Consider the following 27,074-nt stretch of genomic DNA (forward strand, 5'->3'; position numbering starts at 1 on the left):
GTTCTACTAATCTAAACTTCTTTCCCTGCAAGAGAGTGGGCAGTCCTATCTGGTGCTCTCCGTTTTCACCCTGGCAAGCCTTGCATGGGTACCCTTGGCAGGGCAAAGTCTGTCTATGTGACATGGTAGAGAACAGCCTCAGGTGAGACTGAAAAAGGCAGCGAGGCCACCTGGACTGAATGTTAGGGTAGAAATCACACCTCATTGTTCTTCCTGGAGGAAGTATGTTGTGTTTCTTCTCAGGCTGATGAGTTGGGGTTGCCACGTGGCTTTGGCACAGTCCCCCCCAAAAAGGATCTCAGGCACAGGCATTAAACTGTGGGAAGCTAATATGGAAGCTTTCAGCTGCACAAGTGTTAATAAGAAGAGCACTTAGAACTGAAGGAAGATCCCCACAGTCAATTCCAAAGTGTTTGCAGGTACTTTTCAACTTTAACCTTTAATGGGCCTTTATTCTTGGCTTCCTTTCAGCCCTATACGTTCCCTTGCTTAGGAGTCCTATTCTTTCTAATCATCAAGACTTGCATTACAGTCTGTAACAGAGGCCAGACAGCTGACGTATGAGGAAGAACAGGCCTTCCCTGGGGTTTCCCATCACTGTGGCATGTACAGTGGCACATAAAGACATTACATGGGCTTCCGAGTCTAGATCTATAAATATATTTATTATAATATAACAAGAACAATAAACATATACTATGTACAATACCATTACAGAGAACCCTGTTTTAGATCATTCACAGAAATAGCCAGTTTTGCTCCAGTGTGATAGATGAGGAGAGAAACGGAATTTCAATGCCATCTGTGTTGAGTCCTGCTGACCGCTAACACCTCCTTTGGAGGCAGACGCACACCAATGCTAACATTAGCCCTGCCCCAGGCAGTTAGAAATTTGTGCTCCAGTCCTTGGGTTCACACTTGCACCCTGTTTGACATAAATACTTTAAATGACATACAATGTATGTAGTTTTGTGCTTATTACTTTTTAAAAGAATAAATAATATTAAAAACTGCATAACGAAGCTCAGTATTTCTCCGAGTGGGAGCCACGCTTGTAGTGCTAGAAGCTGATGCCCGACATTGGAAGTGGAATTCTGTGTCATCGAATACTGAAACAATGAAAGCGGGTCCTGTCCTTTTCTCCTTATAAATGATTTTTATCGTGACATGACAGCAAGTTGACTTCCCAGGTATAAAAACGGTAAATGTGTATTTGGTACCAACTTCAACTACACAGCTCAGTGGCGGCGGCATGGTCTTGCCCTGGAATGGAAACTGATCACCGCGTGAGGTTTGAGGGTCTGAGGGTTAGTGGGAAGGCCTTTCTCGCCTGAGCCACGGTGGTGTCACCTCCCGCCTGGCTTCCCTTTCCCGGGTTAACATGCTGTAAGGAGAGTGATTCTGCTCGTGCCCTTAGGCCCTGGCTGTCGTGGCTCATCTAAGAAGGCTGGACCCATCCTGAGAGCTCTTGTGGCAGGTGCCTTAATATATAGCTATAAATATCAAAAATAGTCTCCTGTGCTTTGTAGACATTTATTGTCCTTCCTTCCATTCCTACCCGGTCTGGGTCCTCAGCTTTACCTCATGGAGGGAGCTGGACTGGTGTTTCCTTCTAGAACAGAATCTTTTTTTTTTTTTCTTCCGACAATTCCTGCATGAGGCACCGCTTTTCTGGGGCTGTCTGGGAGTCACTTTTTCTAAAAATAAAATGGGGGCATTTACCCCTCCTCCCCAGGAGAGATCCTCTACTCTGCACATAGAAAAATTAGAGCAAATGCCCCACTCTGGCACTACCTACAAAGAGCTTCGGGAATTCCCGTTCTCCCTCTCGCGTCTCCTCCTCTCAGTACTTAAAAATAGCCTTTTGTGTATCAAGAAAATGCCTTGGAAATCTAAATAATTCATATGGGATAAGGGAAAGCTAGCACGATCATCCTGCCCTTCTCCCGCGAAAACATGGTAGAAAAACCTGTGAAGGGCAGACGGCTCCCCCCCAGTTGCCCCTGCGGCCGCCCCTGCAGTGCTGCGCCAGCCACATTTGCCTCTGCACGGTGGTGGCCGCACTTGTCAGCCCCAGTGGGGACCAGCAGCCTCCCGGGCCCATGCCACACAGTATTGTCCCTTGTTTTCTCTCGACCACTGGAAGTGTAGATTGGTTAAAAACAAAAGTAGGAATCAAAGTGATAAGGACACTTTGATCTTATTCCAAGAGAGCCTGACGCCTAATTTTGTCATAGGATAACCGCTCTGTGGTTGTTCAGGGGTCACGCTTGCTCTGCAGGAAGGAAAAAACAGCTTCTCTCTCCCAGTTGAAAAATATGTGAAACTCTGTTGCACCGGGCAGAGTGAGCGCCTCCGTTCAGAGCAAGTTCCGCAGGAGCCGAGAGGCTACGCCCGCTCTGGTGGTCGTCCCTGCTGCTCTGAGCGCTAAGCCCCCGTTCCCCCAAAGGCGAGGATGATTTTCTACATTCAATGTAGAGAGTATTTGAATGTTTGCGCAGTGGGTGCCTTGATTGTGTTTGTCGGCCTCTTATTGGTGTTGCTGAAAATCAATCACTGTGAGTAGCATTTGCCTCACCAGACTTGTCCACAGTCTCGTGTGGGCGTTCTGCTGCTGTCAGCCGCTTTGAATATACTTCTTTATCACCACGCAGCCGTGTCTGAACACAGGGCAGGGCATGTGGGGGAGGAGGGTCCATGTGTTGGCGGTGGGCTCGTAGGCTTCCATGTTGCCCAGCGCAGGCCCCTCACTGCTGACGATGCCTCCAGTTGCATAAATCTTGCCATCGAGCACCACGGCACTGTCGGGGAAAGCGCAAAGAGCATCAGACATTGCACTGTCACCTTGGACCTGGAGATAGATTCCTGATACCCTGTCTTGTAGCAGGCTGCCTGTCCTCTTTCGCAAAAGTCATATGGGATCTCAGGGCTCTTCTTTGCTCTCTGACCCAAGCTGGTCTAAGAAAAGCATCTTTCCTCCAGGGCCAATCAGGATGCCGTGCTGTACTAACCCTCTGAGCTGCGGGTGACACTTATTTATACTGGGTGCCCCAGGACCTGCCAGACGGACGAAAGACGCCTGAGAGATGAACAGCCTCTGTGCACAGGCTCTCGGCTCCCCTCGCTGAGTCTCTATTGAGCATGGTTTCGTGTTGCCAATACAGAGCCTTCCTACCGCTCAGATCAAGTCGGGGACGTGACTCACCAGAATGACAGCAGACAGGATAATGAGGAGCTAAGTCATCATTGAGCATCGGCCCCGTGACTGTGATTTCCACCCTTGCTGAGGTGCTCAGCGTCAGAGCTTCCGGCTGTGGTTCCGTAACTGTGGCCGGGCGCTGCTGCCCCCCATGACTGTCAGGCCCAGTGTGCTCCCTGCAGTCACCACGCATTTCCCCTGTGCCACGTCACTGGCTTAGTTTGGTCCTCTGTCTCAGTCTGCTGAGATCCACACTCTGCTCCTGTCTGCACTTCCTCCCTCACCGCCACTCAGCCATCCTGTCACACAGGTCCACATTTCTAGCCCAGATTTCTCGCTCATTTCAGCGAATAGCCATTTCCTCTTGCCTATCTCCTGACACTGAACAGACACCCTTTCAAAGTGTCCACCCAGTTCTGAATTTCTTAGCCTCCAACAAAACACGTCAGTCTAGGCTTCCTACCAGACACCGAAGGTCCCAGCCTTCTCTCTTAATCACTCCACGCCATCCAGGCTCCTCATATTTCTCCCTTTGTGGCATATCTTTCCCTGCTTCTCTCGCAAGACCCAGCTTCACTCTCCCCTCAGGCATCAAATCTTTCTGCCGCACTTTGAGTCTCAGATAAGGTGTGGGAGTCCTCCCCACAAGCAGTGCTGAGCTCCAGCTGTCTTTATCAGTGGAAAGTTTCGCCAGAGCTGCCCTGCACGTGGCCACCAGTGAGAGTATGGGACATGAAAGCAAGGCTAGAGAACTGTAGAATCTTCCTTGTCTCAGCCAACTGCTTGTTTCATAGATAGAACTTCCCCAGACAGGGAAAGTTCCTTATTCAAGGTCACATGACAGGATAGTAGGTGACAGCTTTTCTAGCTATGGCACACAAACTGTGGGCACTCAGTAAGTGCTTCCTGTGGTTCATATACTGAGGATTTGCTGATTACCTCTTCACAGGCACGAGATGTCTTCTGGAAGGCTCTGCTATGGAAATGCTGATAACGGGGTTTGGTGGCCCCTTCTTCCTCCTTGTTCATCTTAGTCCAGGAAAGGACGGGCAGAAGAGCAGGGTCTGTGTCCCACTGCCCAGGGGAATTAATTTTTCTGGATCACAGGGCCAGGCCGACTGGGAACCAAGCTACACTCTGAACTCTACTGCTCTTCCTGCAGGGGCTGGTCTGTGTGTGTTTCTGCCCAGTTAGCTTGGAGACTCCAGGGCAGCTGTGCCTGATGTCTCTCACTGGGTCCAGCTCCAAAGGGCCGTCAGGATCATGCGTGCCATCAGAGCAATCTTCAAAAAGCCACTTGTCCCATGTAGGGTATCGTACAGCTCTGGCCTGGTGCTGCCTCCGGTCTGTGATGGGGCAGGCGGTCGTGGGGGAGAGCTGACCTCACAACACCACCCTCCCCCGTCCTGCGTCCTCAAAGGACCTGGGGCCTATGAAAAGTCCCTCATTTCTGGCTTTGAGATGGGGTCAGCAGGAGCCACAGGGCTGGGCTTTGGGGTCAGGGGCTGCCCGGGTGTGCTTCACACTCTGCTCTGGCACGCGTATCGATACCTGTGGTTGGTGCAGGGGGTGCTGCTCTCGGCCTGGGAATTGCTTTGGTCAACAAATCACCGGTGGTCACTCATTGTGCTCAAACCTCTCCTGTTGTCCCTCCTGCCCCCCATCATCCCCCTTGGCTGAGTTGCTGCGGTCCCCTCACCTGCAGAACTGGCGAGAGTGATTCATGTTTGGGCCTGCCTTAATGTTCCCTTTTTCTGGGTCGTAGATGGTAGTGGCTCTGGCATAAGCCCCACCCAGGATGAATACCAAGCCATTGAGGGTGACGGCGGGAGCGTACTTGTTATCTGTGGGGAGAGCAAGGCAGGCAGGTCAGGGGATCGCTTCTTGGCCTTCCCTCCCCTTTTCTTCCCCATTGGGCCCCCCAGAGGCAGGGACCTGGAAAGACTGCCAGTGTCACTGGCCTGAGGACAAGGTCCGGGGCCAACCTGGTGCACACAGTACGTTGTCCTCTGTCCAGGTAGTGGGATCTGCAGGTGCACTTTGCCTGGGGTTTGCTTCCCCCTCCAACCCCCTGCGTGTGCAGAACCATTGGCCTTAGCCAGTCCTCTGGGCTTGGGCGACTGGGACAGAATGAAACAATGAGGTGGGGATGCTGCACTGGCCCTGGGCTGAGGAGACTGCTGGTTCTCACCAATCATTGGGGACTCGATGAAGCTCCACGTGTTGGTCTGTGGAACATAAGATTGGAGGACGCCCGCAGCTCGGCCAGCCTCATTCATGCCCCCAAACACATAGATCTTGCCACCGCACACGGTGGCCGCTGCAGAGTGTACTGCCTTGGGCAGAGGGGCCACGGCCTCCCACTGGTTGGTGATAGTGTCGTACCTGTTGGGAGACGAGAAAAAGAGCCTAGGGTCTAAGGTGCGCCCTGTCCGGGGCAGGGGCCACACCAAGGCAGCAGCACCAGGTGCTTTCTGCCCTCGGCACCGCTGGCACAGCCCGAGGTCACACAGCTGGGAACCCTGGGACGAGTCACACAAGGCCACCCAGCATCTTGCCCAAACTAGCTCTCTCAGCCTTCCTCTTGAACCTGGAGAAGTGATGGAACATGAGTTCCAGACCAGACAGGGATAGACGCGAGGACAGGAAGGAGCTGACAGGAGGAGTAGAACTGGCCAAGGAACTGGAATCCTCAAGCTCTTTCTCTCTGGGGCAGCTTGGGTCTCAGTTCTCAGCGTCTGTGTCAAGTGTTTTTGCGGCTGCTCTCACAAACACTTACTCTGGACCTCCCATTGCAGGTCCATCATCACCTTGTTGACTGCTTTTTGTGTGTGCTCTGGACCCAACGTGGGGCCTCCACTGTGGGTTTGCTGCACCCACAGGTTTGCTGTGGGTTTTTCCCAGCACACCTTCCCTGGTAAGCACACTGGGCCCACTTTTCCCCGTGAGCCTCCTTGGAGCATGAGCCATAACCCAGTCACAGCTCTGTGACCCAGGAAGATGACCTCTCTTGGCTGGTGCCCCTGGCTCTGGGGGGGGGGGGGGGGTGAGGGAACTGTGCTGCCTCCAGCTCTGAGCTTGTGAAGACTTGGGATCTGGCAGCAGGGGTTGATTCAATTAAAACCCAGACGAATGATATGTGGCTAAGAGGTGATGGAGTAAGTGTCTTTTTGGACAGTGTCAGAAGTTCAAATATCTGTTTCTGAAGCCAATATGGCAGAGATCCAAAGAGCTCCTGCAGAAAGATCTGGGAGACAGTGGAAGATTATGTGCCTGTTAGTCTCCAGGCTTTCGGTATAATGGCACATTCCGTCTAACGCAAATTTTCCGAGAGCTTGGTATTCCAGGTGGCTGATTGCCAAGCCACAAGCCTTCCGTCAGCTCAATCTGTGAGCTTGCTGCTTGAGAAGGATATGCTAATGACATGCAAATGACCCCGCGGAGTGAGGCGCTCCACTATCATTTATCCAGTAACCACAGCTACTGCGATACATTGCTATAAAATATTAGACCCAGTTATTTATATAATGATATAATACAGGTTTGTCTATTGCACTGTTGTTTTAATCTATAATTATATAATCTTGCTCTATTCCTGTAATACAGTAATGTAATATAATTATAATGCATCATATATCTCATTCATTATCAATATAAGAGCAATTTGTACCATTAGTGCTTCCTGGGGAACAAAGCACCCTGATGTCTGTCCCCATTATGCTGACCTTCCTGTCACCCTGAATTCTCATCATTGCCACCATGTGGCATCGAGCTTGACTTGCCCAAAGGGGCTTAGCTGTGCTCCTTGGGAGGCCTGCACCCTCCCCACCACTTGCACGCACAAGACCCAGGGGTCTTCAAGTCTGCGTCCTATCCCTACAAGAACAGCTGACAGATACCAGTGGGATGACAAAGGGCTCAGGGTGCCCTGCTGTCCTGGACTGTTCCTCCATCTACTGGGCCTCAGGATGGTCTCGCTCCCTCTGTGCCCAGCTGATGTTTCACGGAAGAAGGAAGGCCTGGCCCCCCCAGGGAAAGCCGGTACCGGCTGCTCCCAGGCCTTGGAGAACGGCTCCCTGGCCCAGCGGGAGGGGAGCTCGTCCCCTTCTCGGTGTATCTGATCCTCAAACAAATCCCTGTATTTATCAACAAGTGTAAGTTTGCAAAATGAGTAATCAATGTCTTTAGGAGATTAAAAATAGCTGACAAAAGCAAGACAGGATGACAGATCTAGCTCAGTTTACTCCTACATAGAAAGTGTCTCCTTTTTTTATGTGTTTATTATTGGATGACAAACGATTGGGAACTGGTGCTTCTGGAAGGCTTGGGGCACTATGGCTGTGCAGTGGGCCCCACTGAAGGCTGTCAGCATTAGGGTTGACCCAGGTTCAACAGCAGTATTAACATCCTCTAATCACACAGGGATTCCCCATTATCTCCAAATCAATATGACAATTAAATGTTACTGAGCTATCTCTGGGCTCCACTTGGGGGAGTTAAAAGCCCACAGTGAACATACCGAGCCTGCCTCACTCTGAAACCATCTTTGCTGTAACATTTGTCAAGTGTCCAATTAGCCACCAAGGGAAAAATACAAATTGAGGGGTATGTGTGGCTCCACAGGCGTAAAGCTGTCACAGGGGAAGATATGCTTTCTGTGGCAGCTGATGTGGGCCAGGGTGGTGGGCGAGGGTGTGGGAAGGACATGGGAAAGGGCTCCGGTGATCTTTGTTGCGTCCTCCCAGGCTGAAAGTTGGGGCCAGCTTAGCCTAAGTCATCGTTCACGGGGGCACTTGTTTCTCCAAAAGCAGGACTGCACCGAAGACCACCCCCTTCCCCATTCTGCTGCCTACACCTGGTCCCTATATGTGCTGCTCATTTCCAACGACATACGCGAGAGGTTCTGGGGGCCCATCGGCTTATGTTCTTTTCTGAAGAATTCTAGGTAGTTGGCCAGACCTGTGTGCAGAGGTCCTTCCCTGTGTTATAAGCAGGTTTCCTGGGATGTGTGGGATGGAGGGAGGAAGGGAGCCCCCTGGAGTGTAAACTCCCACTTGGCAGAGACATGGAGGCATAGCCAGCGGCACAGTACACACTTGGGCCACTGGTTCCAGCTTCGCCTGAAATCCCAGCAAGTCTCTGGATGGGTGTTTCCTGTCCCAGTGTGTTCCCTGCCTGCCAGGCCAGGCCAGCCAAGCCCATCCTGTGCCTTTCCAACACGGGGTCTCGTGCCTCCAGCTTGTTTGACACCTGAATGGGCTGTCGGGAAAAGAGTGCCCCATCTCAGTGACAGGGCAGCTGTCATCCCCAGTCCTCTCCCTTTGCTGTGTGTGAAGAGCCTGGGACAATCACCTGACAAATGTCCCATCTCTAGTCATCTCATTTGGGGAAGGGGGTGTTGGGAAGGAGAAGCAGTGCGATTTGAGTTTTGGTGAATGTCGGAGGTGCCCCTGTGGTGACCATGGCCCCGTTACCTCTCCACGTGGTCCACGTTGCCCGACACACCAAGTCCCCCGAGGGTGTAAATCTTCCCGTCGTAGACAAGGCTATTGTGCCGACAGCGGGGGACTGTCATTCTGGAGACGAGGTTCCAGTTATCGAGCAGGGACATGTAGCACCACACGTCGGCCAGCATCACCCCTGACTCCATCCCACCTGGAGGCAGCATGAGAGGTCCAGAGAGCAGGCAGGAGTGAGGAAGGGAGCAGGAGGAGGAGGCGGGGCCTTGGCCTTCCTCAGCCCCCACTTGTGCAGGAAGGCCCCCTTGGGAAGCCCAGGCCCAGGCCCAGCCCAGCCCTGAGGGCCTCACCTGAGAGGTAGATGTTGTCCCCGGCACTCACTACACTGAAGAACTCGCGGTCATAGAAAGGCAGTGAGGCCAAGGGGTACCACTTGTTGTTCTGTGGGTTCCAGCAGGTGACAGCCACCAGTGAGCGCTGAGTCATCCCCACCATCTGACGGCCCCCAACCAAAACGATGACCTCGGCCACACCTGAAGGGACACAGATGGGCACCCTTGGGACACACCCCAACACTCTTGGCATCGGTACCCGGTGCCCCTATTGGGGGGGCCACCCAGAGTCGGGCTGACGCCACAGCACCTGCGTGTGGGGGCTTTGGGCCATGTCTCTGGATACCTGCTGAGAGGCGGGGCCGGGTCCTGGGCGTCTGCATCTCCTGGCGGGCATGGGGCAGCATGTGGTAGCGCTTGGCCTCGTTGACCAGGTCCCGACAGGCCTCCGACGACTTGATGAGGTCCTCATTGTCCACGACGTTGAGCAGGTAGCTGGGGTGGATGAAGGGGAGGCGGACCACTGCCAGGAGCTCTGCTGCATGCTGCAAGGTCAAGGACACACAGAGCCTTCTCAGATCAGACAGAGGGCCACCCCAGTGGCTTGTACGAGAAGAAAGGAAGTGGGGGTGTGGGACGGCATGGCATGGATCATGCCAGTCTGTCTGGCTTGGGGATGTGGGTCCTCCGCTCACCCAGCCTCGACAGAGACAAAGGGAGCTCCCGTCAGCCAGAGGCGAGGAGGCCAGGAAGGCCAGGAGGGGTGGTCTGCTGCAGCTGAGCCTGGGGAGGACCTTCCATTTGTCTCTTCAGCACCTCATTCCCGCCTCCACCCCGCTCATGGGCTTCTGCTTCACACCAGGCTGCAGCGGGACTCAGAGGAGGATGACCCGGTCCTGGGACAGGTGTGCACACCGCAGGGACTCAGGAACAGATGGGAGGGCCCAGGAAAGCTGACAGTGATCGATCGGCAAACTTGCAAGTCACCACTGTCAGAACCTGTGTCTCCCCAACACTAACAAACCCCTTTAGTGGCGTCCCATTGCCTCAAACTGGCACCTGGACCCTGTCACTCTGTGTTGAAGCTGCAGAGCAGACATGGACTTGGAGAGAGGAAGACTGAAGGCAGGGAAACCATTCAGAGATGACTGCAGGAATCCTAGTGAGATTAGGGCAGGCCTGAGGGAGGAGACAGAGCAGCCGACCCACTTAAGAGGGAGTGAGGGAGCAGAAGGGAAGCAGTGTGGGTGGCCAGAAGTATGTGGCACCTGTGTGGCTTCACTAACTCCCAGGGGCTCCTGACACCTTGGAACCAAGGCAATCCCATTCTTAGTGGGGCCTCTAGCTGGTGCTTTCTGGCCTGGAGAGCCTGCTGGGCTGTGCTTGGTTTCCTGTGACTCAGGTTCCCCTCCTGGGGACCCTGCCCTCCTTTCCTTCTGCCCTGGACTCTGGCTCTGATTCCTCCAGCTGTCCCCTCCGAGGGACTCACCTCCCTCCTGTCATGTGCACAGTGGTTTCCTATCTCCGGTGTGATTTGCATTTGATCCAGGTGCTCTCCACCTTCTCAATAACCTGAGCTTGGGTGGGGCTGCTCCTGCTGGGTCTGAGCTCCCCGGAGCCCCAGGGGCACGCTGGCTCAGGCACACACTTTTCCCTGCAGGGCCCTTATGCTGTCCACCTCGCTCTGCGACCTCTTGGTCAGCTTGGGTCTCCTGCAGGTGGAATGCCAGCCCTGGAGAAGCCTCTGGTGACTGATTTCTCATCTCTCATCCCTCCCTCCACCTCTCTGCTGCCCACGGGAGCAGTTCCAGCCTCCCTGTGCCCGGGCCTGCTGGCTCCTATACGCTCCCATGGCCGGTCAGACCCAGCGTCCTCTACTTCCCTTCCTCCTTGCTCCAGATGCCAAACTGCACTGTGCCCCAGACACCGGAGAAAGGGGGGGGCCCTACCTGCGCCCGGGATGTGGGGTCCTTCTTGATCCACTTGATGACGGTCTCGTACACTAGCTCCTCGGCCTTGGTGTTGAGGCTGTCGTTGGAAATGTAGGCGATGAAGTCGTCCTTGGAGACGCTGAGGATCTCTTCCTGGGCGGCCACCTCGGGGAAGAGCTGCAGTGCGAAGGCCTTGGCCATGTGGTAGAGCTCACTGCACTGCATGGCCTCAGCCATGGCCAGCACCCCCAGGCAGTTGCTGGCCGTCAGCTGCTTCTCTGGGGGCGAGAGCACATGGCCACTGACTGTAGGCCCCGAGCTGGTTGCCACCCATTCCCTCCATCTGTCCCTGTGTATCCTGGTGACCTGCCTGCAGCATCCAGAGTCCCTACAAGCCCAGGTCCTGTATCCATTTCCTGGGGTTCCCTCCACCCCATCTGATGCTGACTATCCCAGGGCTGCCTACAGGCCCCAGCAGGACCGAGATTATAAGGTATTGGCACCAGACTCGGAGCTCCCTCACTGCCTGTGGGCCATGGGGTGGGGAGTGGGGTGCACTGCAGAGGTTGTGGTGTCTTCCATAAGTGTGACAGGCACATAAGTGTGGGGTCACAGACTCCTACTTTAGGGTCACGGCAGCAGTAACACCCCACACGTGCTCACTTACCATCTCCCATGGCCCTCAGCTTCACCCCAGCTGATCTCAGTCCTGAGGTCAGTCTGGTCAACTCTCCTGAGATCTGACTAACGGTTATTCTAGCCTAGAAGTGTCTGGGTCCCAGGACATCCATACTTTTGTGAGCCTAACTCTGCAGCTGTGGTTCCTGGCTGTCATACAGGGTGTCATGCGGGGTCTATGGTCCCGCTCCCCACATAAGAACACAAGACATGGTGAGGCCAAAAACGAACACCCACGGAGCCATAGATAGGGGAGTCATATTGCTATATTCTTGCTGGCAGCTGGGTTGGAGACACAGGAAGCAGGATCCACACGATCCGCAATCCACTGTCCACTTCTCTGCCTGCCAACCAACCTCACTTGCTAACTGCAATCCGCCTCTCTGCAATCCACAATCCGCAATCCACAATCCGTGCTTGCTAGCTTAGCCACAGCAGTTGTATCAGTAGCTAATGGCTAACCAGTAACAGCTGATGGCCAACTAGTCACAGCTGATGACCATCTACTACCCGAGCCAGCACCTTTGCACGTGAGGCCAAGAGCCTAGAAACTGCTCTCTGGGACTCTGTCCCCAAACTGGCCGTTCTTGATTGCTCGGTTCCCCTCGGGTCACATTTCAGGCCCCTGGCTGTTCCCGCCTGATCTGTTCTTGTCTCCAGGATTAGCTCCTAGATTCTCTCTCTCTGCACTCCACACACTGGCCACCGGTTCTTGTGACTCTCGCCTTTACTCTTCCCTCTCCCTACTGTCACTCAAGCAGGGCAGCTCCAAACTGTAAAGTAAGTGCATTCCTTGCGCAGGGGGCCTGCTGGAAGCCCTGACACTCAGTCCCCATCCTGGGCAGCAGGTCTGGGTGTCCAAGAGACAGTTTACACGTCTAGACCTGTGTGGATACCTGGTGTGGTGTAGGTATTAAGTTAAAGGGAAAAAAAGTTTGTGGCTCCTTTGTTCAGTGTTTAGAGAACAGGGATGTGAGGCCAGGGCCCAGGCTCCCTACGAAAGAAATAACGGGCCATTCACATAACCCTTGCGGCCCCACTTGTCCTCATGAAGCCGCCTGGGGTCACAGTGCAGCCTCCCCGGCTCCGGGAAGCGATGCACAGGAGTCCTCTGTCATGCTGGTGGGCAAAGTTCTTTGCATACAGTTATCTGAATTATCATCTTAGAGCTGCTTTGTGAACTCCGGCTTCACCTGAAGTGGGCGTGCACACACAGCCTCCCCTTGAAATCCTTGTTGTTTTTGAATTTTCTGCACATCTACCCTCTTCCCCCTGCCCCAGGTGTCAGGGGTGTTCCCTGGGCTCACCCAGAAAGGACACGCAGACTTTGCAAAAGGTGTGGAACTGGAACTTGCTGGCCGCCTCCAGCAGAGTCTTGGCGTTGGCTGAGTCGATGACCAGGGAGCCCGTGTAGACAAACTCCAGCAGCAGCTCGAGGACATCGGCCTGCAGGTTGGACAGGACGAGCTCCAGCTTCTCCCGGCCGCACTGGCTGCCGTCTTGCACCGACCTAGGCACAGAGACCGGGCTGTCCTTACCTGCCACCCCGCGGCCACGCCGCCGCCTCACAGGGCTACATCTCCCTGCACACCTCGGTCACGCCCTTCATTTTAGGACTCAAGGGACACGGCAGTGACACACCTGAACCTAACGACCTTACACGGGATCTGAAAGAGAAGAGTCTGACCAGAGACGCCCCAAAGAACAGAAAACCCTGCTTATCACTACTCGGCATGTCCATGCAAAAAAAGATGCAAATCAAAAAGCATGAGCTGTGGATGGGGACGAGGACCAGGACGGGCCTCAAAGGGAAACAATACGGCTCAGCCCACTGCTGGCCCCGGCGTCTCCGCCAAACAGGGCCGGCAGGTCTCGGGCCGGGGCTGTCTACCTCCGATGGGAGGTTCTCCAACAAGACCGAGGCTCCCAACTGGTTGTGATCACAGCCAATCCGGAGACTCCCTTGATGGCCCCAAAGACTGAAGGCCCCACGCTGTCCAGGAACACTGACTCCAACCCCACCTCTTTCTAAAAACATATTGTTTCCTTTTAGGCATGGAAAGGAAGCCCTTCATGACATTGCTTTGAAACTCAGGACGAGACGAGATAGACGGACAGAATGGTTAGAGCTGGGAGGAGGGGAAGGGGGAACGACCAAGGACTTCCGCCACAGACAGCCAGCAGCCATGACCTGGGACCTGGCCCGGGGCGGGGCCTCCTGCCACATGGAACACGGGGTCAGAGGTCAGAGTGGCCTGCGTGTAGAGTGTGCATCGGGCTTGTGAACTGGGGGGAGCAGGGGAGGGACACAAATATATAAATATGTTTATATCTGGTGTCTACAGAAATACAAAACCATTGCAAAGGCTCCCAAGGCCTGGCAGCCGCGCCCTAAAGCTGGACCTGGAAGGAAACAGATAAGATGAAGCAAAAATCACACCAATACAGAAGTGACCGGAGGAAAAACACCCAGAGCGTTAAGAATCAGGAGGCAGATTTCTCAGAGGCGATCGGCTTGGCACCCCGTCTCGGCCGTTCTGACCAGCCCTGCTTGTCTCACCGAGCCGGGTCCAGCCTGGGGCGGGGTTCAGCCATGTGGCTGGAAACGACTTCTGCATTCCCATCACTCCTGGGGAGGGCAGGGTCCAAAACTGTCTTGCCCGGTCCCTTGGGTGCACCTGTGGCTGGAAGTGGGGTGTTGGAGGTAGCTGGCAAGCGGGCAGGCTAGCCCCAGCGAGAGGCTGACTCCTATGCGGGTAGGGAGCTAAGGGACCTGGGTGCCACCACTCTGCCCCTGACAGATGGGCAGCCCTGACTTCTCTGGCCGTCAGGCTCCTCTTCTGCAAAACACGAGTACTGAACTGGATGATGTCTCAAGTCCCATGGAGAGTTGACGTGACAGGTTGAGAAACCTTCCCAGGAAAGTCTGTTCTACATAACAGTACCTGACATGCCACCATTAGAGCGACACTGTCTCTGGTTAGGCACTGCCCATCCCCCCCCCCCAAGGCCTTTAAAGCACAAATATGACCTGGCAGGGGACAGGTGCCTGAGCAAGGGCCAGGGCTTCTCTCCCCACAGAATGGCTCATCCAACCAGGGGCCTGAAAGGGCATCCTGCCTCCAACCCTGGGCAGCCCCAGAAAGCTGAGGGGGGAAAGTGATGCTAAACAGAGGCTCTGAGCAGAGCCCCTTCTCAAACCCAGAGACATACACTGTGTGTGTGACTTTAAGTGACGTAACACACCTCGTCTTGTGCTGTCAGGATGGATGTCCATGCTTGGGAGACTTTGTTAAGTATAAAAACAGTGCATTAGGTGATCACTTGAAACCACAGAAATTCTGAACGGCCCAGGCCTCAGGGGCCATCTGGTCAACCTCTAAGTCTTTGCTGCCTCTGCCTTTGTCCTACATGCCACTGTCCGACTGTCCTCCTCACGCCCTTCATACTCTGCAGAGGTTACGAGGCCAAAGTAGGGCTGCTCACCTTCTGCCAAGGCCCCCAGTCCTTCCTGCCTCCCCATGAGTCCTCAGCAGAGGAGCCCAAACTCACTGACAAGCTGAGATGGGACTTCAGGACGCGCACACACATACATGCACACACACATGCACACACACACATGCACACACTGAAATGCATGTGACATGTGATCCTGGGAACCGTGGAACCACCTGTGAGGAGGGCTGTCTAGCAGATGGAAGGCCAGTCGGGAGCCCACGGCCCCGAGTGAGTGATGGGTCTGACAGGACCAGGATGGCTGCACTTCTTGGGAGATGCTTGTCTTGGCCAGAGTCTGAGCCAGGAACAGGGTCCTGGGGACAGGGTGGGGCAGCATAGCTGAGGAGCACAAGGATTGCATGGGGAGGCACACAGGACGTCCATCATCACAGGTGCTGTCCAGGGTTGGAGAGGAGCACTGTCCCTGTGACCTGTGGCCATGGCTCTTCTCCTCCAGGCACCCCAGTAGGGGCCACCCAGGGACAGAGGGGGCCGCTGGGCAAAGGATCTGCGGGGAGTGGCTGGAGGCCACTGGGGCCAGATGCCAGACACTGAGAGCTGAACTGCCATTCCACTTGGCCACAGAGGAATACTTGGGAACATGCCGGGGGCTTTGCCAGGTGTCTGAGTTCAGGGTCTGTAGAAGGCGAGGCCCCAGACAGAGAGGCCTTGTGCAGCTCACCTGCCCGTGGATGTTTGGGTGTGGTTCAAACGGGGGTGGCGGCTGAGGGAGGCCGGCAGTCACTGTTTGTCCATGAGTGTTCCTTAGGTCTCTTCCTTCTGAGCAGGGAGCTCCTAGGAGGCATTACCCCTGATGGGTGGCCCTGGTCACTGATAGGGAGCTGTGTCCTCCAAAAATGACCATCTGTCCCTGCTGTGAGCTGGGTCTCAGGGTTGCAGGGTCCTGTTCCACTCATGGAGTATCGAGGAGCTGCTGGGCAATCAGGGTCATGGCATGACCTTGGAGGGGCAGGAAGCACGGCAGGAAAGGGCAGTGATAACCTTGCTAGGTTGGGACTATGAACCTGACACTTGGGCGTGGGAGTGAGGGGCAGGCTGGTGCTGCTCAGCCCACACAGGGCTCACTAAAGCTCCCTGGGGTCACTTTCTCCCAAGAGGGGGTGTGGCCCCAGGAGAGCCCAGGGTATGGGACATAACCTCTGCTTGGCAGGCTTGGGTCTGTGCATGTACCAGGCACGCCTTGTCCCAAATATTACAATGTTTGAGACCCCCCCCCCCCATTAGCAATTCTCTTACTTGGGATAAGAATTGCCCTCTCTAGCCTTCAGGACAGAGTCGCTCACCTACCCCTCACACACCTCAGTGATCAGATGCTTTCATTTTGCAAGTTGGACCCTGGAATAATGGGAGGGAAGTGTGGGGCAGCGGTGGGTGGGAGACAGTCACGGAGCAGGTGCCGAAGGTGGCTGGTGCCCTGTTCTGCTCAGGAGGTCCCTGCCCTTCCGATGTGTTTCTGATCCTGCCCCATGCATAGGAGCCCAGGCATGCCCTCAGTTCCAGGGCACAAACACGGGCACGCACCAGTCTTCCTGGGTCCTGAGGACTTGGGCAGCTCAGGCATGCCTTGGCCCACCCATGGTGACTGGACAATGGGTCTTGCTCATGTCCTACTGCCAGCCTCTGAGATGTGTGAATCTCTCCATTTGTTACTAGTCTTACAGCCACACCTGTCTGCTCCACCAGGAAAGGGGGCAGACTGCTCGGCTTCACTGGGAAGGAGGGGAGAGGCATACGGGTTGATTACTGCTTTAAAGTCTAGCAGGCATCCCTATGTCCAGGATCTGTGCCACTCAGATCCTTTCAGTTTCCTCTGGAGAGGGAGATGGATGAGAAGCCCGGAGCCTATACATGGGGTTTGTGAAATCAACTTCCACAAATCAATTTGTCCATCCATTTTCATTCAATACGAACAGAGACTATATAGCTCAAATGTGTCGTTGGCTCCGACAGGCTTTGTGAGAAGAGGGTTTTCTCTGGGAGGTAGAGGTTCAGGTCTCTGTCCCATTTGTGATGAGGGGTCAGCCCTCCTCTGGGGCTGTGCATTTCCTCCCTCACCTGGACTTGGGGAGTGTGTTCGGAAGTGCTGGCAGGGAGGGCGGTGGCCACGCTGTCTCTGAAGAAGAAAGGTCCCTGTCCTCTCTGATGGGCCCCCAGCCAATCTGGCCAGTGACTGCAGCCAATGCCCCTTGTGGCTCCAGCCATCCCTGAGTGCTCTTTGGCACCCAGAGAACAAGTGAACGGACTCCTCCAAGGGCCAAAAAAGAAAAGCCAGGGCAGAGCTAGGCCCTGCTCACTGGAGTAGAGAAGTGACTCTGGACCTGGGAGGCTGCAACCCCAGGACCCCACTAGGCCTAGTCTGCTCCACGTATCCTTCCTTCCCGAAACCCGGGGCTCCGCCCACTGTCCTCTCCTCCACTCAATTCTGCAGGGTCCTTCCCACCCCCCCAGCCTGGAGGCAGGCGAGGCAGGGCAGTACTACCCTTCACATTATCCAAAGACAAAGCCGCTCCTTTTGCTTCAGGGTTTTCACGATTCTTACAGGGACTCAGAGGGGGTCACAAAGGGATGGTGGGCAGGTCCAGCTTTCTCAGCAAAGGCTTGGCTCTGGCCTCACTGCTCTTTTCCAAATCCTCCGGGGTCTCCAGACCTCTCGCCAGAGGACATGGCCCCCTTGCAAGTGTGAGAGTGAGTGCCCGTGACTTAGGTACCTGTCTCAGGTGGGGAGTATGTCTTCTTTGGGCAGATCCAATGACAAGTTACAAGTGTTGCCAACAGATACACAAGCACACCCACATGCACACAGCAAGCACGCACACACAAAATCTCTGCGTCCTTTTTCCTTGCACATGGGTCCACACTGGCAGCCCTGAGATTTTGTTTTCCTTCCTCACAGACTTTGTGAACAAATAAAACTACGCTTCATTCTCCTCTGGGTTAGCAATGGATGGTAAGAGCGTGAGCTTTGGGGTCAGACTTCTATTTGAATCTCAAATCTACTGGCTATGTAAACTTCTCTGGGCCTTAGTTTATTCATCTGCAAAGTGGGGGTACTCATAGTACCTACTTCTTGGGTTAGGTGGAGGATTCCCAGGATGACATGAGACATCTCTCCAAGCCTCCTTGTGGGCTGGTCTTGCCCTCATCAGGGGAAGAAGAGTTTGGAACTAAGTAAGGGAAGGCTAGGGGAAAGAAGCTGCCGCAGCCTCACCAAAGGTATGAACACATGTGAAGAAAGGACATGTGACAAAGTGGGGGTTCGGCTTGGAGCCTGGACCTGGAGAACAGGGGCTCTGGGCAGGACATCTGCATGGCTTTAGGGCTGAAGGGCAGCTGAGCTGAAGGGGAACCCAGCCACTCGTTGGGAGAGGATGCTCTGAGACCTGCTCTCTGGCTTGCTTATAGTCTGAGTATCACCTTCACAAAACACAGATCTGACCATGACACCCAGGCCTAAAACAAAGCCCTGCAATCTGGCCCCTGTGTCCTGCAGACTCATTTCCTCCATGCTCACCTCACACTTGGAGATGCACAGCACTGAGGTACCTGCAGTGCCCTAACTGCCCCCTCCACCCCCAGCTGTCCTCTGCCTCGAACGTCTTCCTCTGCTGTCTGCAGCCTTTCCCACTCGCCTGCAGGGGCAATCCCATTCTGGGTTCAAAACCCATGCCAGATGCCACCTCTTCCCGGGCTGTCCCTGAACGCCCCTCCCCACATAGAGTTAGCACTTGGCCTAAAACTCCTTTTTTGCTGTTGTTGTTAAATAAGTTTGATTTCCTACAGTTCTTTCTGTTGTGACACTCTCTGTGGCTCCTATTTCTAAAAAGGTTTTGGATGTATTAAACCTCCCTTTCTGCCTCATCCTGCCCTGCCCCTTGCTCTGCTTTACCGTTTCTCCCCTACCAGCCTGTGGGTTCCCCAGAGGCAGATCTCCATCTCGTGTAGTGTTTCCTGTGAGACCTGGCACTCAGGAGGGGGCCCTGATTGTTTGCTGAGCCGAGTACTGAACGACTCACTGGGACTGGAGGGGTGCACTGGTCACTTGCCCCAGGCTGGAAGTGGGAAGGAGTGAAGCTCCCTGAGTCTCCATGCCTGGGGGTCCTGGGACAGCAGGGGACAGGCCACTTGCCCCTGACAGTGCTCACTACGGGCCTCAGGAAGGGAAGGACCAGGATGTCGTGTTCCACACGTTATCCCTACTCCCGCTGCTTCTGTTAGTGCAGCCGCATGAGAGGGAAGCCCCTGGTTGGGTTTCAGCGGCAGCATCACATCTCTCCCTCGGGGCCATTCAGGCTGCTGCACCTTAAGTCTCCAGGGTCACAGACGCGAGGAGACTGAAATGACATGGTAACAACATCAGCTGCTCCCTGACCTGTAAGAATGTGGAATTCTTGTGGATTTTACATGGCCAGAAAGGAAATCATCTTCCTGTAGAGAGTCTGCTTTCCTCCCCACAGAAAGAATTTGTTTGCAGCTATCAGCAGAAATGGTGCTGTGTGCCCGTAGTTAGGACAAGGGAAGTAAAATTTAAAATGGCTACAAGTGAACATTTTGATACCTAACGGCAGCTCCGCCTCTGGGCTGTGCTTCCGCCTCCCTTCCTCCCGCACTCTGAAGACCCAGCCCTGCTCCCCAGATCTCAGACTTCTCTGGGTGCCATCCGTCTGGCTGCCTACCAGGTGTCTGTACTTGGGTGGCCTTCGGGCTGCTGAAACGTGACATATCAAACGCTCAATTCATCGTCTTCCCTCGGCTCTCCTGACATTGGTCGGTGGGCCTACCTTCCTCCCTGTCCTCTCCCTTCTCATGCCCTAGTGCGGTATTGTACCTGGGAAGCCTCTCCAGGGCTGGCCCTGCCATCCCCTACTGTCACTCTAGGATGTCAGACCTGGAAGGAAACCTAGACATCATTCGAACCAACATCCTGTTTTACAGATGAGAAAACCTGAGGCTTGAGAGAGAGGATGTGACTTGCCTGGGGCCATAGGACAAGTGGCAGAGTCAGGTGTACAACCCAGGTCTCCTAGCTCCCAAGGGGGTGCCCTCTCTCCTCCAGTGATTGCCTCAAGCCCAGTACCCGTCCTACCTGGTTAGGGTCACTGAGGCACATCTCCCATTGTTGGGTGGGCATCCTTTCCCCACTGCTTCTGCTGACGCCCACAACCTAAGGCCAAGGCCAGGGCCCTAACCCAGGAGTCAGAGCCTGCCTGCCCGTCCCACCCCAGCTCACACTGATCTCTGGAAAGACCATCTGCCCCGCCCCACTTCTCATGACTGTCTGTTCCCAACTTTTCATTCCAGGCAACCCATCCCTTGCCTAGAACATTCCAGAACACTCCTTGCAGTCTAGAACATTCCAGGCCACCCATCCATTGCCTGGAATGTTCTTCCCCCTTTCGGACTATTTAAGAAGCCTCACTACTTTGGGTTCCCACCTAGTAGTGTCCTCTTTTCTATGGTGTGCAAGAGTTTGGCTTTACATGTAAGGTCTCTGAAGACAATCAGAGGGACCCTGTGCTCCTCTTGCCCACATCTTTTTAGCCCAGCGTTGGGCCACTGCTCAGTACCAATCTGCCCCTGCATCCCGCCCATTCTGTGCTCTCCAGCTGGGCTGGAGCAGGGACCAAAGCCCTAGGATGCCACATTTGCAATTCAGAAGCCAGGTGCTGGTCTCTGCCCATTTCAGAATTTGCCAAGAGTGGCAGCACAAAGACCTCCCTTGGCCTGAAGAAGCCACTGGACATGCCGCTTCACCCCAGAGCTCATGCCCCTGACCAGTGCTCACACAGAGAGAACCCAAGCAGCAGGGGTGGGAGACCCAAGCTGTCCATGAGACTGGAAGTCACAAAGAGCCTGCCCCTTCCTGCATGGCTGGGGCCAGGAGGGCTGGGCAGGGCTTGCACGCCGGGCAGCTCAGCTCTAAGTGAAAGGACACAACGGATTGGAAAGGAGATGCCAGCCAGTGTGCCATCCTGAAACAAAACACAGTCACTCTGGGATTAGTTGGCAAGTCCAAACACAGCATTGGGAAGCAAGCAGAGGTCCTGTCCTCCCACTCTGAGCACAGTCCCGGCTCAGCGTCTGCCCTGGAGAGGCTGCAAGGCAAAATGAGCAGCGGCATTAATCTGCTGATGGGTGAGAGAAACAGGAAGTGTTACCCTGGGCTGGCCCCCTCGGCTGCTCTCCCTCACTAAGGAGCTAGAAGGTGGCCCCTGACTTCTTTGCAAGGGTATGAAGCAGACAAATTTTAAAAAGTCAACGGAATGGAAAAAAAAGAAAAGAAAAGATGCTCATGCACCATTAAGACTCATTCAGGTGGAAATAGGCGGGCAGAGGGCAGACGGGGAGGAGCAAAGGCTGAGAGAGACCGTGTTTAGGACACACCTGGTCTGGCCTCAGACAATGCCGGTTTAGCTCAGTGTACAAGTATTAAGACATGCAGCATGAAGGAGGCTTTTGCTACAAGTCTCTTCTCCCTGACTCGGGCTGCGGAAAAGTGCCCCCTTGGGTGCCTCGTCCTCCTTAGCAGGGGATGGTGTGGTCAATGTGCTTTCCTGGCATTAGGTCACCATCGACAGCAGTGACGATGGTGCCAGGGACCCTGTGCTGGCCCAGGGGGGGCCGAGTGCAGTGGTCCCTTAATTGTGGGATCACAATTAGTCTACAGTCCTAATCTCAGGGAGAGCTTGTGAGCCACTAAGAACGCAGGGTCCTCGGGGTGGGGCGGGGGTGTTGTCTATTGCTGGCAGAGGCTCCTGGGGACCAGCAAAGCTGTGTGGGCTGGGCTGGGGGCAGTGGCTGTTCTGAGGCTGCGTGTGAGAGGGCACTTGGGAGGAGGAAGGAGGAGGAGGAGAGATGGCTACTGGCTCTGTGACAGGGAGTCACGCTTCAGGAACCTGCAAGAGAGGGGAGGAGAAAAGCGACACAAAAGCGTCCTACAAAGGAACAGACCCGACCACAGCTGGAAGGAAGGCAAACCTTTGAATCAGGTCCTTGAAATACAAGCTGCAGGAAGCTAGAACATTTTGGTGGACTTCAAACTCTCTGCCTTCAACAACAATTTTCAGGTCTGTAAACGCTTTCGCTCTGCGCTGCTGGTTCAATTCCTTCAACATTTCTGCAGAACAGAGAAGACAGACAGGGCCAGGTTCCCATTAAGAGTTTTTTTTTGTTGTTTATTTTTTAATTAAAAAATTTTTTTTTTCAAGACGTAGAGAAATAGGAAAATACTTGATACTGTTTCTTGGCAAGACTGGCTCAACACTGACAGTCAAAAGAAGTCACAAACATAATGCATAAACAAGCAGCAACTGGGAGGGACTACATAACCAAAGGAATAACAACTTTCAAAAGCAAAAACAAAAAAACAAAACAAAACAGGAAACCCAACTACAATAAAAAAAAAAAAAATCAAACCCAGAAATTGAAAGGCCTGGGAAAAAGAGTCCCATAGTGACAATTGGAAACATAGAGAATACGTTATCACAGACAACTAAAAACTGTGATCCCACTACAGAACAAGTTCTCCAAATGCCAATGAGTGCCGATGTATCTGATACCAAGAAAAGCATGGCCTTATGATGTATAATGGCTGGATATGGTTCAAAGGAATAAAACCCACAAACCCTGCAAAAACAGCAGCCCTTATGTTAGACGCAGCCATGGCTGGGAGAGCTTCTTGGGGAGGGAATCCCTCAAAAGCAGGGGTGGAGTGAGGGCCTGGTGGGGCTTCCTCCCATGTCACACTCGGGGACTGCTGGGAGAAGCAAGCCAGGGGCAGGATTATCTGTACCTCCTCCCACTTCCTGGGTCATTCAGGATGCCCACCCTTGCCTGGGGCTTTAGCATGGGACCGCCTGGCTTACAGCCCCAGCAGGTCCCAGGTAGCGGCTTCTGGGACCTTCCCACCTTGATGCACACCTACCTTTGCCTGGTGTCTTGGCCACCTGGGGCTGGCACAAAGAGTGTGCCAGGCCCATGGGCTCCGAACCTTGGGGATGTCAGAAGCTTCTCCCAGACCCACCTTAAGGCACAGAAGGGGGAAGGAGAGAGCCTGACTGCTACTCTACTTAGATTATATAAACTCATTTGCAAAAGTTAGGGCCTTAGGATGACAAAAGCTCCCACGACCTCGCCCTGCCTGCCCGTGCCCTGGACTCCTGGGTGGAGCCTGCCCTCAGCGTTGTTGGTAGCTGGACATCAGAGGCCCAGAGGGCCAGAGGGACCTAGACTGTTAACAGTCATGTCATGTCCTTTGGCAGGTGAGTGGGAAGGGCGATCTGCAGAACTGAGTCCAGCCCTCTAGCCCCACACCAGCTCCCCAGCCCTGCAGGTCTCTGCTGAACCCTGGCTGATATTCTGGAAACACCCTCCAGTGTGCCCTGCTCCAGCCTTACCAGTCACCTCTGTCCACACAAGCTGGCATCAGCTGCCTGCCAAGATGCCCTGCTGAGCCCAGCTCGGCAGTGGAAAGGCCCCCACACTCCCTGATCCTCTGTTTCTACATCTGTGAAATGGGGATGGAGGCTCGCACTGTATTCCCAGAGCCTGGTGAAGATTGGGTGCTCAGGCTGAGGGATGGGCAAGGACCTGCAGACTTTGAGGTCGGGCAGGCCCTTCTCTGTGAGGACACACCCGACTCCGGCTCTGCTGGAGACCAAGGAAGACAGTGAGAGGGGGGTTCTGGAGCACACCCCACATGGGGGGACGGAGGTGTGCAGGCAACGCAAATCACAAACCCCCACCACCCCCACGTCAGACTGAGGTGGAGTCACAGCCAGGTCCCTGCAGTGGTGTGTGTGTGAGATGGCGCTGCCTGAGGCCTCCAGAAGGCTGCTCACAGGTGTGCTCAGGTAAGCAGCAGGGCACAGAGCACTAGGTAGAGGGCAGCAGAGGTCTAGGGGAGTGATGAGGACTTGATGTGTGGGCAGATAGATGGCTTGAGCGTAACCCCTGGGCACTGAGGAGCCACCAGGGATTCTGTGCAGAGCAGTGACAGGGTCTGACTTGGGCTTCAGACACATCACTCCAGCAAGTCACGTTAGGGGCAGGATGGGGAATGATGGGCGGAGGTAGGAAAGTGCCAGGCGGAGAGCTGGGCTTCAGAGCCAGACATAGGAAAACCTGAACTCTGCCTCCCTTCAGCTGTGTGACCCTGGGAAAGTTAACCAATGTCCCCAAACACTCAGTTTCCTCCTTTGTTGAAGGTTAAAATCATGTCAGCCACATGCCTGGCACACAGTATACGCTTAACAAACAGGCTCTATGTCATTGTCGATGGTGGTGACAACTCCATCATCCAGGTGAGAAGCGACAAAGGCCTGAACACACACAGCCACAGGAAGACAGAGAAAGAGGAGTGTTTAGGCAGTGGACGCTGTGGCCCTCAGGGGACGCGGGGAGGGGAGGGTGAGGACCATTTCCAGGTTTCTGGAGGGACATCGGGAAGGGGGGATGATGAGTTAAGTTTTGGGGTCAGGGTTAGGGCCTGTGGGACAGTGGGAGCAGAGGAGGCAGTGGCTGGGGCCTGGGCTGGAGGACGAGGCTGTGGGCATCTGCAGCACAAGCCCATGGCCTGGACATGGAGAGGCTCCTCAGGGAGAGCCTGCAGGATCAGGCTGGGTGGCGGCTGAGTGGCTATGCTCACACATCAGCTCCCAAAGCCACCAACTGAATTCATTCCCAAACCATGAGCCAGGTGGATGATGTCACCTTTTTGGGTGGAGCAGTGTAGGGGGAAAGAGCAGGGTGTGGGGCTACAATTCCAAAGACCTGGTGGAAGGCTCTCATTCCAGCTTTGCCACTAATTGGCTTCGTGACCCTGGGCACATTGCCCCAGCTTTCAGGGCCTCAGTTCCCTCAAGCACGAAGGGCATCTGCTCTGTTGCCCTCTGGTGGTTACACTGCTGTGAATGACAGACGCAGCCCCACGTGCCTGCTGAGTACCCTGCTCAGGGCGCCTGGAAAGCACAGCGTACACAAAATTCCACTCCTTCTGGGCCCAAAGCATTCTCATTGTTTGGGAAGGCTGTCCTTCAAACCAAGGTAATGATGGCAGCCCCAGCCCCAGCCCCAGCAGCAACGCCTGCTCCCGGGAATTCCGGGTGGATCTGGGAGGTGCTTGGAGATCCAGGTCCTTCTACCCGTAGGCGTTCTACTCCCACTTCATGGAAATCTGGTGTTTATAGCTGGGCAGGATTACCCAGTTTCAGAAGAATTTTTCAATTTATGGAAGTGCTCACCAGGGGATTCCTTTTTCACAGCAGGGCCCAAGCGCCTTCAAAAGATTGATCAGTCCGAATGTGCTTACTGCTGCAGCGGGGCACCCAGCCAGAGAGTGGCATTTCGGGACATCACAACCCAGGATCCATGGGAGGAAGCCGGCACCAGCTCTGGGCACAAGCTGCCCTCCTGCCCACCCCTGTATCGGCAAAGGACAGCCCCTTAATATCGGAGGGGCATGGAGGTCTCCTGAGGGAGCCTTCCAGCAAACCACCGGTGCCCATGTTGGGAAGTCCACAGGCCTCAAGGTAGAGCCTGGCCAGGCCTGGGTCATCAGAGTGACTCCAGCAGCACCCCAGCACCCTGCGGAATTTGGCTGCTTCAGGCTTGTGGAGGAGGGGATGGCCTGCAGACTGTCTGGGCCTCCCCAGGAGAGGCACGGCGGTGCCTGGTGAGTGAGAGGTCTGCCAGTCTGAGCCTCAGCAGGGCTGGGCTTCATCCTACTGAACGGAAGCAAAGCCTTGACCTCAGGATCCCTCCCTATCGGCCGGCTTTGTGGTCTTTGAGTGTTTTTTCTAACTTTGAGTGGGATGCCCCTCCTGCGTCTTTGGGACCCCACGCCCTTGCTTGCCCACTGCCTTTGGCCTTGCCCCTCTGTGGCGAACTCCCCTCTGCTGCACACCTGGCGAAAGCCCAGGGCCACCTGTTCACTAGGCAGCCTCCCTGGCTCCACCCCTACCCTTCTCTATATCAAGTCCCGCCTCTTTTACCACCTAGAAATCTCCACATCCATTCTCTTCTGGCCACATTTCACGCCAGTGCCCTATGTGAGTGGCCATCCTCCCACCTGAGCCACTGCAGCAGCTTCGGAGGATGTCTCCCTGTTTCCGACCTGTCCCTCTCCAAGCCACCTCCACACAGCAACCCAGCCATCAACGGCTGCTGAAAGAAACCCTTCTAGGCTGGGCAGGGGAAGCAAGGCCCTCTGAGATGGACCCCAGCGCCTCCACTCCAGGGCCAGCCAGGGCTAGCCCTTCCCTCCCCAAGAAGCCTCACCCAGGCACATCTCCCTTCTAAGCTTTCACTCATGTCTCTGCCTCTCTTCCTGATTTTTCTGCCTCCCTTTTTCTGACTAATTACCATCTATGTTTCAATGCCAGTTAAGGTATTACGACAGCCCCCTGCTTTCTGCCCTCGTTGGCATCCCCCCCTGGTATCCCGTGCTCACCTCTGTAGAGCATACTATGTGTTGTAATGATTTATTGACATGTCTGCCTCCTGCACTCCTTGTGTTCTATTTATATTTTTATCTTCATCACTTAGCACAGGGTCTGGCTTATATATAGTGGGTGTGGTAAAGTGAAAAAATTCTTTGTAGCCCCTCCCACCAAGGGATGGAGTTTATCTCCCCACCCTTTGAGTCTTGACTGGCCTCGTGCCTTACTTTGGACCACAGAATGTGGTCAGAAGGACATTGTGTGAGTGTGAGCCACGGCCTCACGAGGCTTTGCTTGCTTTCGCTAATTTTCTTGGGACCCCTGCCACCACCACCCTCTGCGCTAGCCTGGGACAGCCTGTTGGAGGCTGAGAGACCGTGGAGCAGAGATGAGCCGCCCCAGATGAGCCATTTATACCAGCCAACCTCCACCAGTATCAGCTCATCCTGACCCAGCCTGACCCAACCCAACTGTCACACCAGAATCATAACCTAAAGAAGAGGTTGCTGCTTTAAGCCACT

General features: G+C 54.6%; 1 protein-coding gene across 5 annotated transcripts in view; it reads right to left on the reverse strand.

Moving 5' to 3' along the window:
- Positions 1 to 644: 644 nt before the first annotated feature.
- The window catches only part of KLHL29 (kelch like family member 29), a 293,337-nt gene continuing 266,907 nt past the window's right edge, over positions 645 to 27,074 (reverse strand). For all 5 annotated transcript variants that reach the window (XM_019757347.3, XM_019757277.3, XM_019757114.3 and 2 more), the window contains 9 exons: positions 22,094 to 22,232; positions 12,907 to 13,109; positions 10,940 to 11,199; positions 9,337 to 9,535; positions 9,009 to 9,191; positions 8,674 to 8,854; positions 5,391 to 5,584; positions 4,899 to 5,043; positions 645 to 2,801 (listed from right to left, as the gene is read on the reverse strand). In XM_019757347.3, the coding sequence (XP_019612906.2) occupies positions 2,618 to 2,801; positions 4,899 to 5,043; positions 5,391 to 5,584; positions 8,674 to 8,854; positions 9,009 to 9,191; positions 9,337 to 9,535; positions 10,940 to 11,199; positions 12,907 to 13,109; positions 22,094 to 22,232 (1,688 nt within the window). In that variant the 3' untranslated portion in view covers positions 645 to 2,617. The remainder of the gene's footprint in view (positions 2,802 to 4,898; positions 5,044 to 5,390; positions 5,585 to 8,673; positions 8,855 to 9,008; positions 9,192 to 9,336; positions 9,536 to 10,939; positions 11,200 to 12,906; positions 13,110 to 22,093; positions 22,233 to 27,074) is intronic.

This window comes from Rhinolophus sinicus, chromosome 2 (genome assembly GCF_057876585.1).
Source record: "Rhinolophus sinicus isolate RSI-liver-muscle chromosome 2, RSI-T2T, whole genome shotgun sequence".
In the NCBI taxonomy this organism is placed as follows: domain Eukaryota; kingdom Metazoa; phylum Chordata; class Mammalia; order Chiroptera; family Rhinolophidae; genus Rhinolophus; species Rhinolophus sinicus.